The sequence below is a fragment of the Apteryx mantelli genome, chromosome 21 (genome assembly GCF_036417845.1).
Source record: "Apteryx mantelli isolate bAptMan1 chromosome 21, bAptMan1.hap1, whole genome shotgun sequence".
Classification (NCBI taxonomy): domain Eukaryota; kingdom Metazoa; phylum Chordata; class Aves; order Apterygiformes; family Apterygidae; genus Apteryx; species Apteryx mantelli.
The window spans coordinates 13,870,910-13,883,498 of record NC_089998.1 but is presented as its reverse complement, the minus strand read 5'-3'; the positions used below and the strand labels follow the sequence as shown (position 1 = coordinate 13,883,498).

Here is a 12,589-nt window from a genome sequence, read left to right as displayed (position 1 = left end):
TATCCTCATAGATAAGCTGATGAGGTGCAGGCTAGATGAGCAGGCAGTGAGGTGGATTCAAAACTGGCTGAACAGCCAAGTTCGGAGGGTTCTGATCAATGGTGCAAAGTTTAGCTGGAGGCCCATAACTAGTGACGTACCCCAGGGGTCAACACTGTGCCCAATACTGTTCATCTTACTCATCAATGATCTGGACGAAGGAACAGAGTGCACCCTCAGCAAGTTTGCTGATGATGCCAAACTGGGAGGAGTGGCTGATACACCAGAGGGCTGTGCTGCCATTCAGAGAGACCTGGACAGGCTGGAGGGCTGGGCAGAGAGGAACCTCTTGAAATTCAATAAAGGCAAGTGCAGAGTCCTGCCCTTGGGGAGGAACAACCTTATGCACCAGTACAGGTTGGGGGCTGACCTTCTGGAAAGCAGCTCTGTGGAGAAGGACCTGGGGTTCCTGGTGGACAAGTTGACCATGAGTCAGGAATGTACCCTGTGGCCAAGGCAGCCAATGGTATCCTGGGCTGCATGAGGAAGAGTGTTGCCAGCAGGTGGAGGGAGGTGATCCTTCCCCTCTGCTCAGTCCTGGCGAGGAAACACCTGGAGTGATGTGTCCAGTTCTGGGCTCCCCAGTAAAAGAGGGACATAGGCATAGTGGATTGAGTCCAGCAAAGGGCTACTAAAATGATTAAGAAACTGGAGAATCTGTCATAGAAGGAAAGGCTGAGAGAGCTGGGACTGGTGAGCCTTGAGAAGAGAAGGCTCAGGAGGCCCATCTTATCAATGTGTATAAGTATCTGAAGGGAGGATGTAAGGAAGATGAGGTGCCCAGTGATAGGACAAAAGGCAACAGGTACAAACGGAAACATAGGAAGTTTCATTGGAACACAAGAAAAAACTTTTTACTGTGAGAGTGACTGAGCACTGGAACAGGTTGCCCAGAGAGGCTACGGAGCCTCCCTCCTTGGAGTTATTCAAAAGCTGTCTGGACAGGGTCCTAGGTGACCTTGCTTCAGGAGGGAAGTTGGAGTAGATGATCTCCAAAGGTCCCTTCCAAACTCAACCATTCTGTGATTCTGTGGTTCTATGAGTGCTGTGCCAGAATGGAAATCACAGAATCACACAGGTTGGAAGGGACTTCAGAGGTCTCAAGTCCAAGCCTCCCTGCCCCAAGCACAGTTAATTTATATCATGTTCCTTGGGGGGGATGTTGAATTTGGTTTTGAATGGATGGAGAGCCCACCACCTCTCTGGTTCCCTGTTCCAGTATTTGGCCACCCTCAGGGTAGAAAAAGAATTATCTGAAAGATTTGATCAGAATTTCCCAAGTCATAGCTTGTGCCCATTGCTTCTCTTCCAGTCATTGTGCACCTCTGAGAAGAATCTGGGTCCATCTTCTCCACAGTCTCCCATTAGGCATTTGTAGACAGGAAGAAGGTCTCCCCTTCACCATCTCCTCTGCAGGTTGAATGAACTCACTTCTCTCAGCCTCTCTTCACATGCCATGTGCTCCAGCACCCTGACCATCTTGGTAGGTTCTGTTGGACTTGATCCAGTTTATCAACATCTTTTTTGTACTGGAGGCCACAAACCGGACCCAGTGCTCCAGATGTGGTCTCACAAATGCTGAATTAAATGGGAACAGTGACGTCCCTCGATGTATTAGCTACACCCCAATGAGCTGTTGACCACCTTTGCTGCAATGGCACACTGCTGACTGAGGTTCAGCTTGTTGCCCTCTGGACACCCAGGCCCTTTCTGCAAAGCGGCTTTCTAGCCAGCTGGCCCTGGCCTGTCCTCTTGCCACATGTCCTCTTACCCTATCCCAGGGCAGGGCTTTGCATTTGCCATGGCTGAATTAAGTGAGGTTTATGTTACCTCATTTCTCTGGCCTGTCAAGGTCCTTCTGAATGGTTATTCTGCCCTCCAGTGCATCAACCAGTACCCCAAGCTTGGTATCATCTGTGAACTTGCTGAGAGTGCACTCCATCCCGTATACAGGTTGTTAATAAAGACATTAAATGGTGTTGGCCCCAGCATAAATCCCTGAGGAATACCACTATTAACCATATGCCAGGCAGACTTTGAATGGCTGTCCCCTTTCTTCAAGACCATTTTTTTCCCGCACATCCTACAGTCTACGTATCCAATCCATATCTCACCATTTTGATTACGAGGATACTATGGGAGACTGTGTCAACAGCCTTGCTAAAGTTACAGTGAACAGCATCCACTGCTCTTCCCTTCTCCACAGAGCCAGAGTAATAATGTCTTCTCGGCACACAGGTTGGTCAGGCATGATTTGCCCTTGGTAAATCCATGCTAGCTGTTCCCAGGCCCCTTCTTACCTTCATAAACTTGGAAATGGTTTCCAGGACAGATTTTTTTTTCACCATATATCTAGTGGCCAAGGTTAGGCAGACCAGCCTGTAGTTCTTGGGGTCTTCCTTCTTGCCCTCTTGAAAATGGTTTTGACATTTGCTTTTTTCCAGTCACCAGAAACATCCCTGATTTCCATGATCTGATGAAGAGGGTAGAGAGCAGCCTCACGGTGACATCTGCCAGCTCTCTCAGTACCCGTGGATACATCCAATCTGGTCCTGGGGATTTGTGTATATCTGATTGGCTTGAGGGATCCTTAGCTCAGTCTTACTGGACAGTGGGCAATGCTTTGCTCCCACTGACTACACAGGGACAGACACAGGAACGTGGGAGGGCAGACCCTGCCATTGAAAAACAAGACAAAAAAGGCCTTTCCGAGTCCTTTGGCACTAGGTCTACTTCCCCACTAAGTGGTGGAACCACATTTTCCTTAGACTTCCTTTTGCTGCTGAGGTACATACAAAAGCTCTTCTTAGTGTCCTTCATATCCCGCACTAGTTATAGTTCCAGCTGAGCTCTGGCTTTACTAATACCATCCCTGCACACTTGAGCAATGTTTCTATGTTCCTGTGGGTGCTTGTCCTGCTTCCATCTTCTGGTACTTCCTTTTGCATTTGAGCCCTGTGCTGGCCTCCTGCCATGCTTATTCAACTACCTTCACGTTGGAGTGGGCCATTTTTCTGCTTTGAGGAGGTTCTCCCTAAAGGTCAACTAGTTCTTCTAACACAAACGCTGTCACAAGTCTGCCTTCTTTTGACCAACTTGATAGTACTGATCATCCCAGGGAGTTTGAGTGGTATCCAATAAATTATTTGCCCTGACGCAACGACTTCTTCTAGATGATTTAATAAACCTGGTCCCTTTCATCTTTCAAAGATACTGTTGAAAAAATCCAGCTATGATAGACTACTGGCCAGATTTGCTGAAGGAGTATAGGGTTATCAACTGCAGAGGCTATCCAAAGAAGACACCGGAAACATATAGCTTGTTCCTATTGACATAAATAGAAAATATGATGTTAACAGAAATACATCTTAACACTGAAGTCAATGGAGCTGCACCAATAAAAGTGAAAATAGAATTTGTTTTTGCAAGTGTCTGTCTGGCAGAGAAAAGCTGTTGGTTTCTGTTCTGTGCAGCAGCTAGAACAGTGAGTTCCACACCCAAATTGGGGCTGCTAGGACTGATTTAAGCATCAGTAATTTTTGTAGAAACAAAACAGTAGAAGAAGAAGAAGACAGAGCAGAACTGGACCTTTGCCCAGCTCCTCCGATAGGAGAGTTCTTCAGCGTCATTTGTTAATCCACACAACTCCAAACACCCATCCTCAACTCAGGAGGGATACTGCTTCTGTCTGCACTATTCCCAAAGCCCAGACAGTTCAGTTTCCTCTCCAAGGCATTTCAGAGTCCTAAAAATCTCCATGATGGTTGTCTTCATTTCCTCAGGTGTAAGAATAGTGGGGCTTGGTGATGCTGACCGGCTTGCTGTCCTCCAAGGATGTCCAGGGATCCCAGGTGCCTCTGGCCCAAAAGGAGAACCAGGTCTCCCAGGAACAAAAGGTGAGATCCCAAAAGCCAGCAATGAATGCTTCCATGTTAGATTGTTTTGTTGCTTTAAGTAGGTGGAAGCTGAGGCTGAAGCACTGGTTAGCCTAGCACTGGTTTCTGTGAAGCGCTGGAGAGTCAAATAGAAGGGGAAAATACCCTAGCTAGAAAGGTACTGATACACAAGGAATGTCTTTCTTTCCTGAGTCCTGTCAAAAGTAAGAAGAGTGTCATAACCCACTTTTCTCTTTTATATTAAAAATGTCCATTTCTTCTTTGAGCCTTTATTCAACAGTCTACTGCTGTTGTGAAACGACCCGAAGGCTAGAAGGAGTCTGAGGTGTGGAGCTGACACACTAGCTGGGAGCAGCCTGCTGCAGTGGCCTTGCTTGCCAAGAAACACCACCATGGTCTGATCAGTCACAGGCAGGGAATAAGTCCGGCATGCTCCTTCATGTCTACATGGGGCAAAGAATGTGCATCATTTGGGAACTGTAATGGCACCCCTACTCCAGAAAGCAAGGGGGAGGGTGGTCCTTTAGGGTTTTCACAGCCAACTTATGGGGGAGCCAAATCACTTAAGTGAGCAGCTTCCACATGGCAAAAGCCAAGATGTACGAGGCTCACAGGAATTCATTCACGAACTACAAATTAGCACCTTTCACTGGAAGTACCTGCATAGTGTAGCTTTAGTAGAAGGTAGAGAGTGGGATCTGTTGTGAAATCTATTTTAATTAACAAAACCAGCTTCCTTGTGTCTGCAGAAGTCAAAGACCAGCTTCCAAGGCTTTTGTATCATCTTCCCTCTAGTTAATTTGCAATGTGCCTACATAAACAGAGCCCTTCTTTGCAGGAGAAATGGGAGCCCAGGGAAATCCTGGGAAAGCAGGATCACCTGGTACAAAAGGTAATGCATAACATTTTCAGCTATAATCCATAAACTCTCGCAGGCTGAGAGCACACATAGGGAAACTGGGTCTACAGATATGACTGTCTGGGAGCTGATCATAATCCAAGAAGCAGCCCTGAAGCAGCATAGGAAAAGCAAGATTTGGGAGTACAGCTCTTGCATGGGATGGATACAAGGAACAGAGTCTCCTTCAGTGGTAACATATCTCAGAGGAATACATTTCTCTTTTTCCCATAGTTCTCCATGGACCCTTCTCAGCCCCCAGCCACCCAAAATCAGATCTTTCTCAGTTCCCTGCTGCCTCCCTAACTTGCCCCAGCACAACACACCTGCTGAAATGCCACTCCTCTCTAAGGAGTCTTGAGCCAGCTCTGCCAAGAGGCCTGATGCAGAGACATGGGTTCTGGGTGCTTCTAGCAGCCTCCAGGCCTGGACTCTTGGTGCGGTTCCATCACGTCCCACTTGACCAGAAGGATGGTGATCAAACCACCTAGGAACAGATAGCACAGGTTGAAGCAAGAAGGGAATGGAGATTTCTTTGCAGTGAAATAACCCACAAAAGAGGAAGAGTGTGTCTGCCAAGAAATCAGCTTTCACTCCATCCAGACAGTGCTTAAGCTCTTCAGCAGGATCTGTATGTTCCAGATATTGGAACAGTCTCTCTTCTAAAAAAACCCAGCATTTGCATCTTTTCCCTACTTTTTTACATTTTTCTTGAAAAGAAAAGCCTTCAGGGGCCATTTTCATCTGAATTTTGGGCTGTGTTTGGCCTCAGCTTCTTCACAGACCCAAGTTGAAAGCAAGGGTTCATAGGACAAGACTGTTGTACTCTGCCTCCAAAGTGTTCAAAGCTATGGCCCAAGGTCTCAGGAAGCAAATATTTTCATTTCAGACTGATTTCAGCTCCCAGTACAAGCTGTCACTCAGGGGTTGAGCACTGGTGGACGGACTAGCAGCAAAATCAGTTGCTCTTCGTGCTGAATATGTATCTACTTCCCAGCCAAAAGCACTTAAGACTTCAGCAGAAATCCCAGCAGGAAATGGGTGAACATGCTGAAATGGCAGCTGTTGCCCAAAATCCCACAGATGCCTGATTAAAAACTGAAAACCTACACAAAAAGTCATTGAGGCAGGGCAGTGACTCCTCCATACATCTCAACAGAGGGAAAAGCAATTTTCTCTCCCTTATGTACTTGCTCCTCCTACTGTTCCTGAAAGATGCTGCTGACTAAGAGAGCACTCAGGGCTATGCAGGCAGTAGTAGCATATAGCAGCCATGCCTTCAGCTGAGGAAACCTGGCAGAGCACCACAGCTTTCCATCACTTATGACAGCCTCACCTGTACATTTTGGAAATGTGGAGGGGCTGGACCAGCCATTTGGGGAATCCAATTAATTCACTCCCATTGAGTAACTTGTGAAAAGCAGTCTCCTCTCTCACAGGAGTGGCTGGAGATCCTGGCTTCCCAGGACCTAAAGGTAAATAGGGCTGAACTGAATTTGGGTTTGGGGCTTGTTTAGTTAAACTACCACAGCATGACTGGGGATGGGTTTCTCTAAGAACACAAAGGAACTGCATGCTGTTTGGGAACAACACACAAATGGGAGCAACTATAAATAAATGAAAATACACACCAGGTACTGCATGGGGCTGTTTGAAGATAGTTGTCCCCCATGTGTAGGGCCTGGGGTGCTGAAACACCTTGTGGAAGCATTCAATGAGGTTCAGCCCCAGCCGAGGAGGTGTGAGAAGCCCTTCTCCACCAAAACAGCTGTATGGTGACAGAGGCCCTGGAGCCAGGACTGCTTGATGCTGCTGCCTAGTACTGCTGCCTATTGAAACCACAGGACTTCACACATATCAGCCTGAGCAGCCAGCTAGATCCAGGCAGACCTTTTAACTTCCTATGCTATGTCAAAAGGCAGAAAGGCTCAGATGAAACTCCATCAGTGCTAGTACAAGAGGAACATGTCTTTCTACCAGCACTAGCAATAGAGTACAGGGGAAGCATTTTTTTCATGATACCATCATCCTGCATATTAGGGCCACCGGTTTTTATATCTGAGCACTGTCTACACTACAGCTTCTAACATTTGACCTTGGCTTATAATAATTATGGGCCAAATACCACTGATCTGGTCACCAGTTTGGCATGTTTCCTTCAATTGTCACAGCTGCTTCCAAACCACCTTGTAAAGCCCTCTGCCAGCAGTAACTGTTCCCCCTCTCAGGCTTTCTTCCCCTGCCTTCCTCTCTGGGTGCATTTCCCCTTCCTTCCCACACCCACTTGCCTCTGTCCCAAGTGTCTCAGCCCAACAGGACTCATCTGCACAGAATGTTTGCAGCTGTCTTCTTGGATTGGCCCAGCAGCAGACAGAGCAGCCAGCTCTAGCAGAAACACAGCTTGTGCCAGTTTTGCCATTTGGCCCTTCCTGCTGAAAATCATATCGTTCACCAGCACTACTGTCTTAGCAGGACTTGGCTTGAAAAACAAGCAATGTCAAGGGATGGAAGAGGGGAGGTCTTGGTGCAAAGGGCAGAGAGCAACTGATAGTGTTGTTTGTCCAACAGCAGCAAAAGGAAAGCCTGGATTTTCAGAAACTTTGGGTGAGTTTCACCCTGGGGCCTTCCTGCCACCATTGGCTTTGCACAGCAGATTGATGATGACAAGTAGGAAGGTAGACCCCGCTGTACCAGAAGTCAGGGCAGGGCAACAATAAAAACAAATTCAGACCAATACAGAATGACAGACTAAGGAAATACCATTCTATTAACTCCACAGCAACACAGCTTCACAGTGGCTATTCTGTTACTTCAGGCAGAACAGGTCCTTTGGGTGCTAGTCAAGTAATTTGCCTTCCTGGACTCCCACGAGACTCCTATGTGATCTAGATGAGGTCTACCTTAGTCTTTACAGTCTCAGTATCCCTCTTTCCAAGAATCACTAGAAAGCCCTCTGTAGGCACCTGGCTACTTCAAAGCTGGCTAAACCACCTCATTTGCATTAACAGTTGAAAGAGAGAGATTAAGATACCACTAAACTGACCCACCACTGTGCCAGGCGCTCTTATGCCCATTTATGTCGGCTGGGCATGAAAAAGGATTTGACTAATAAGGAACAGGACAAGTCCAGTGACGAGCCTTTAGACACTCACTGTCCCGTGGGACAGCCCAGCTGTACAGCTGTGAGTCCATACTTTAGATATTGCCCACTCAGACAGGTGTCTGCAGCACAAGCCACCAGCAACAACCTGTCACAGAGAGACACTAGAGAGCAGAGGGAAGTCCTGCCTGCAGGAGGTGAGCAGTACATCTCACCAGGGAACAGTACTTCTTGCCATTCATGGCTGTCTGTCTCAGCACTGGGTTTGGGGTAGGACAGGGAGTCTTTTCATGTGACGCACCGAGAATGCTCAATCTCACATTATCTCCCAAGCCCCCGCCTATAACAGCATACCACATACCGAGCTGTAAATTGGGATGTTTGATAAGGACCTTTCCAGTCAATCCTTTGGCACCTAGGAATCTGAGCTGTTGTGATCAGGTATGATTTAGGGAGGAAAAATAAATTTATACATACATACATACATACATATACATATATACATACATACATGCATACATACACACACACACACACACACACACACACATATATATATATATATATTTTTTTTTCAAGAGTGCCATCTGTCCAGTCCTCAGGAGAAGATGATCTGAGCAATATCTTCTGTATTAAAGATAGGTATTTTTTCTGTGTCACCACTCTTTTGCTGTTAGCTACCCACATGCCCTCAGGGCCTCCCACTTCCTGCACCCAGACAAACTCCTGGATCATGAATTTGTCATCCTGCTCTGAGCAGCTCTGGCCAAGAAACTGCAGCATGCTTTGGTTCTGAGTAGGTGCTCAGAGTTCTGAAGTGTGAAAAGCCAGCTGAGAGGCTGAAGAGCTCAAAGCAGCTGACTCAGGTCCCGAGGCTTGTACGCTCTCTGGACATAGTGAGCATGTTAAATATAACATACATGTTACATATATATAGGACTTCACTTCAGGTCTTTCCCTGAATTGCACAGGAGCCAGGAACTGCCAAGAGCTGCTGGATAAAGGGAAGATCCTGAGTGGCTGGTACACCATCTACCCCCAAGGCTGCAATGCCACCATGGTCTTTTGTGATACGGACATGGCTGGTGGAAGATGGATTGTGAGTAGAATGAGGCAAAGGGGACTTATATATCCCTATGGTGATTTTCACTAAAGTTCCAAAGAATGGCACCAAAACAGTAACACAAGGGGAGGAAAGCATCCAAGACAGGAAAAAACACATACTGACAGTCATATGGACCAAGGCTGAGTTATAGAAGGGACAGTTGAAGTCCATGTCATGAAGGTCCATGTCATGAGGACCATGTCATTCAGGCGAATCCACCTGAATGCAAGGTATTCTCCTGGGACATTTCTCAGGTAGCAGGACAAGCACCTCAGGCCCACTCCCATTCCTGCTTAAGTCATCAAATCCCTCCTCATTTTCAAGCTCAAATGGAGCAGATCTGGGAGAGAGCGTCCTTTTGAGTTCAGTCCTCCCAGCTACACTCAGGAACAGCCTAACAGGAGAATTTGCTGGAGAGCTGTACCACCCACCTTTAGCTGCCAGGTGGTGCTGGGTCTCTTTTACTAAGAAATGACTTGGCAGTGCCAAGACTCTCTTGTTCCCTGCAGGTTTTTCAGAGATGCTTGGATGGGTCAGTGAATTTTTTTTACCAGATTGAAATTCATACAAACAAGAATTTGGCAACCAGCTGACAGAGTTCTGGCTGGGGAATGACAACATTCACTTCCTCACCTCCCTGAGTAAAGTGATCCTCTTCCTGTATAGCTGAGGTCATTATACTCAGAATGCAATTACTGCAGGGTACTGGGCTATTAAAAGACTGAACTTCTTGCATCCCTCTTGGGCCCCAACAGTTCATTCTAAATAGCATCTAGGTTCTTGCAGCCCATTGCACACAGGGAATTTTTCTCTAAAAAAAACAAAGAAAAAATAGAAGTCAGAGAAGTGAATGAGCCAGTTGCATGACTACAGCAGGCTAAAACATCTACCTACTAGGACTGCTTATGATGACAGTCATGGAGTTCACTCACAAACTTGGATTCACAATTGTGTCTAGTACTCTTGGGCATGTTGTTCTTAATGCCTAGGATTATAGCAAAAATAAAATCAGGAAAAGGGCTTCACATGGCTAGGAAAAAAGCCATCAAGGATGTAAAAGGTTCTGCAGGAATTTGAAATAAATCATAATTTCTCAAGAACTGGTAGGTTCTCCCAAGTTGGCTCATGGCTCCTTAAAATACTAACCCCTGAATTCCAGTTCCATACCTTATGGTCCAAAATCCTTGCTAAGGGATGACCCTGAGCAGAGTTGTCTGCAAGATGTTGTCAGATTGGCATAACCTCTGTTCATGTTCTTTTCTAGAAACCTGTGAACTTCAAATTGACCTGGGAGACTTTGAAAACAACTACTATTTTGCCAAGTATGCTTCATTTAGAGTTTTAGGAGAGTCTGAGAAATACAAACTGGTTCTAGGAAACTACCTTGGTGGAACTGCCAGTAAGTTAGCAGTTCACTGGTAAAGGCTGTTTTCTAGGGAGGAATTCAGAAGCATTCAGCATTTATGGTCCTCTCTGCCTGGATGCAAAGCTGTATCATGCAGACTTTTTGCACAGTGTAGATTTTTGGGTCAATTTTTAGAAACTGAACATTGCACCCAAGGTGCAGAGTGACCTCTGGGTGCAAGGTGGGAAGCGACACCCATTACCACAAAACTATGAATCACAGTAATACCTGTAAGCCCAGTCACATGCTATATCAGCAAAGGCAGAATCTGATCATATGCAGCACCATGTCCAGCACAGAACACCCACAGCTCTGCAGCAGCTAGGCTAAGTTCTCATTTTGGTTACATTTGAAGGACTAAATATTTGCCAGTGAGCTTTGGTATTTCCAGGGATAGGCTGTTGTACACTTGCAGCACCAGCACTACAGCCTCCTAACTCCCAACATTTTGTTTTTCTTTAAAAAACAAATAAAGCCTCTCCAGAATTTAACAACACCTCATGCAGCAGTAAGAGTGCAATCAACACCCAAGATGGCAGTGCCATGGGTTTATGTGGCTTTGTAGACTGCAACTCTGCCTGATAGTCCAGATCTCAGTATGTCTGCAGAGAACATGCACAGCGCAAGAGAAGTGACACCTGTGTAACAGAGAGCAGAATCTGATCCATTTGACCCACAGACATAGATAAGTTCTGTGTATGTGTGTTAGCAGAACTCAGGATGCTTCTTTTCCCCAAGACCAAGGAGGAAACCTGGGCTACCCAGACAACAGAAGGTTTTATAAAATTTGCCTTGCATTCAGCAAGGCCCAGATGCCACCCTTCAGTGGTGCACAGATGCATTAGGTTCCCTTTTGTACTCTCTCTATTGCAGTAAATTTGAACTTGTGCTCTCTGCAGGAGACTCCTTCTCATACTACAACGACATGTCATTTTCAACAACAGACCAGGACAATAACATGAGCTCCTTTAACTGTGCCACAGCCTACAAGGGTGCATGGTGGTACAATGACTGCCATTGCTCCAACCTGAATGGGATGTATTGGCTGGGTGTTCGTGGGAGCTATGCTGATGGCATAAACTGGAAGACAGGCAAAGATTACCATTACTCCCATAAGCAGACGGAAATGAAATTCAGGCCAGTTTAACAGGGCACCAATACCTGCCACCTGGCAGCCAACAGAAGACACAAGATGAGAGATAAAATTGTTTTAGGGCAAAACTGGATAAAGTAGAGATAGGTTGTGCCTTCAGCCCAGAGCAGACCATAGATTTCAGAGACCAGAAGATATTGGTACTGCTCTGAGCTCCTGTAAGCTCCATACCCTCACCATGGAATATCTCCAGCAAGCCCACAGATGCCGACTGAGCTTGGGCATATTTTCCTGAAAAGTGCATTACCTTGATTTGAAGACCAGGTGATGGTGAGGCTGCTGCATCTCAGTAAAGCTCTCAAATGGTATTATCCTTGCTGGCAAATACTGGCATTTTTATCTCTAATCCATATATGTGAAGACGCCAGTGTTCTTGTAGCCTTTTTCTGTTGGACCAAAGAGCCACTTGAAAGACTCTGAATTCTCTCCCCCTCCTTGCAGGCCACAATGGAGCCACAACAAAGACCACCCTGGAACGAACTGAACTTCCAGCACAGGGCTGTGAGCACTGCTCCTGCCCTTCACCCCTTACCACTGCTTCACATGACTTGTGCTCCAGGACTTCAAGTCCTGGAAGCATAGAAATATTGCCCAGTCCTTCCCACCAGCAACACAGCAGCAGCAGCCAGGCCCAGCTTCAATCACTCATCCTGGGCATGTTTTCTAGATCTCATTCTTTAGCCTGTGTGGACCGAGAACTGGATATAAGACAGTCTGTCTGGTGACATGTATGGTACTGAGACCATTACAGTAGTCCTGAGTCAAGCCTCACATAAGTGGACAGCATGTGAATCACCAACAGATGCCAGTATCTTTCATTTCACCTTCCTTAAAGTAGTATTTGAGGATGGGCTTTCCACTGATGGATGGAGGAAGTTCACTGAAAACTTGTTTGATGTGTTATTTGATTATTAGCAGAACTGGTTAAAAGAGAATTTCTTGCTCCTGGATTCCTCCCCCACAGCTTATGTAGGGGAGGAGAGCCTACTGCTA

The 12,589-nt window shown here is 46.3% G+C and overlaps 1 protein-coding gene across 1 annotated transcript; it reads left to right on the top strand.

Moving 5' to 3' along the window:
- The first annotated feature begins 382 nt into the window (after window positions 1-382).
- LOC106494236 (ficolin-2-like) lies at window positions 383-11,590 on the top strand. Its single transcript, XM_067309383.1, is given in 10 exon segments — window positions 383-479; window positions 3,822-3,935; window positions 4,774-4,827; window positions 6,273-6,308; window positions 7,402-7,437; window positions 8,905-9,033; window positions 9,537-9,580; window positions 9,583-9,679; window positions 10,303-10,437; window positions 11,343-11,590. Coding segments are annotated over 10 exon segments (990 nt in total).
- Window positions 11,591-12,589: the final 999 nt, after the last annotated feature.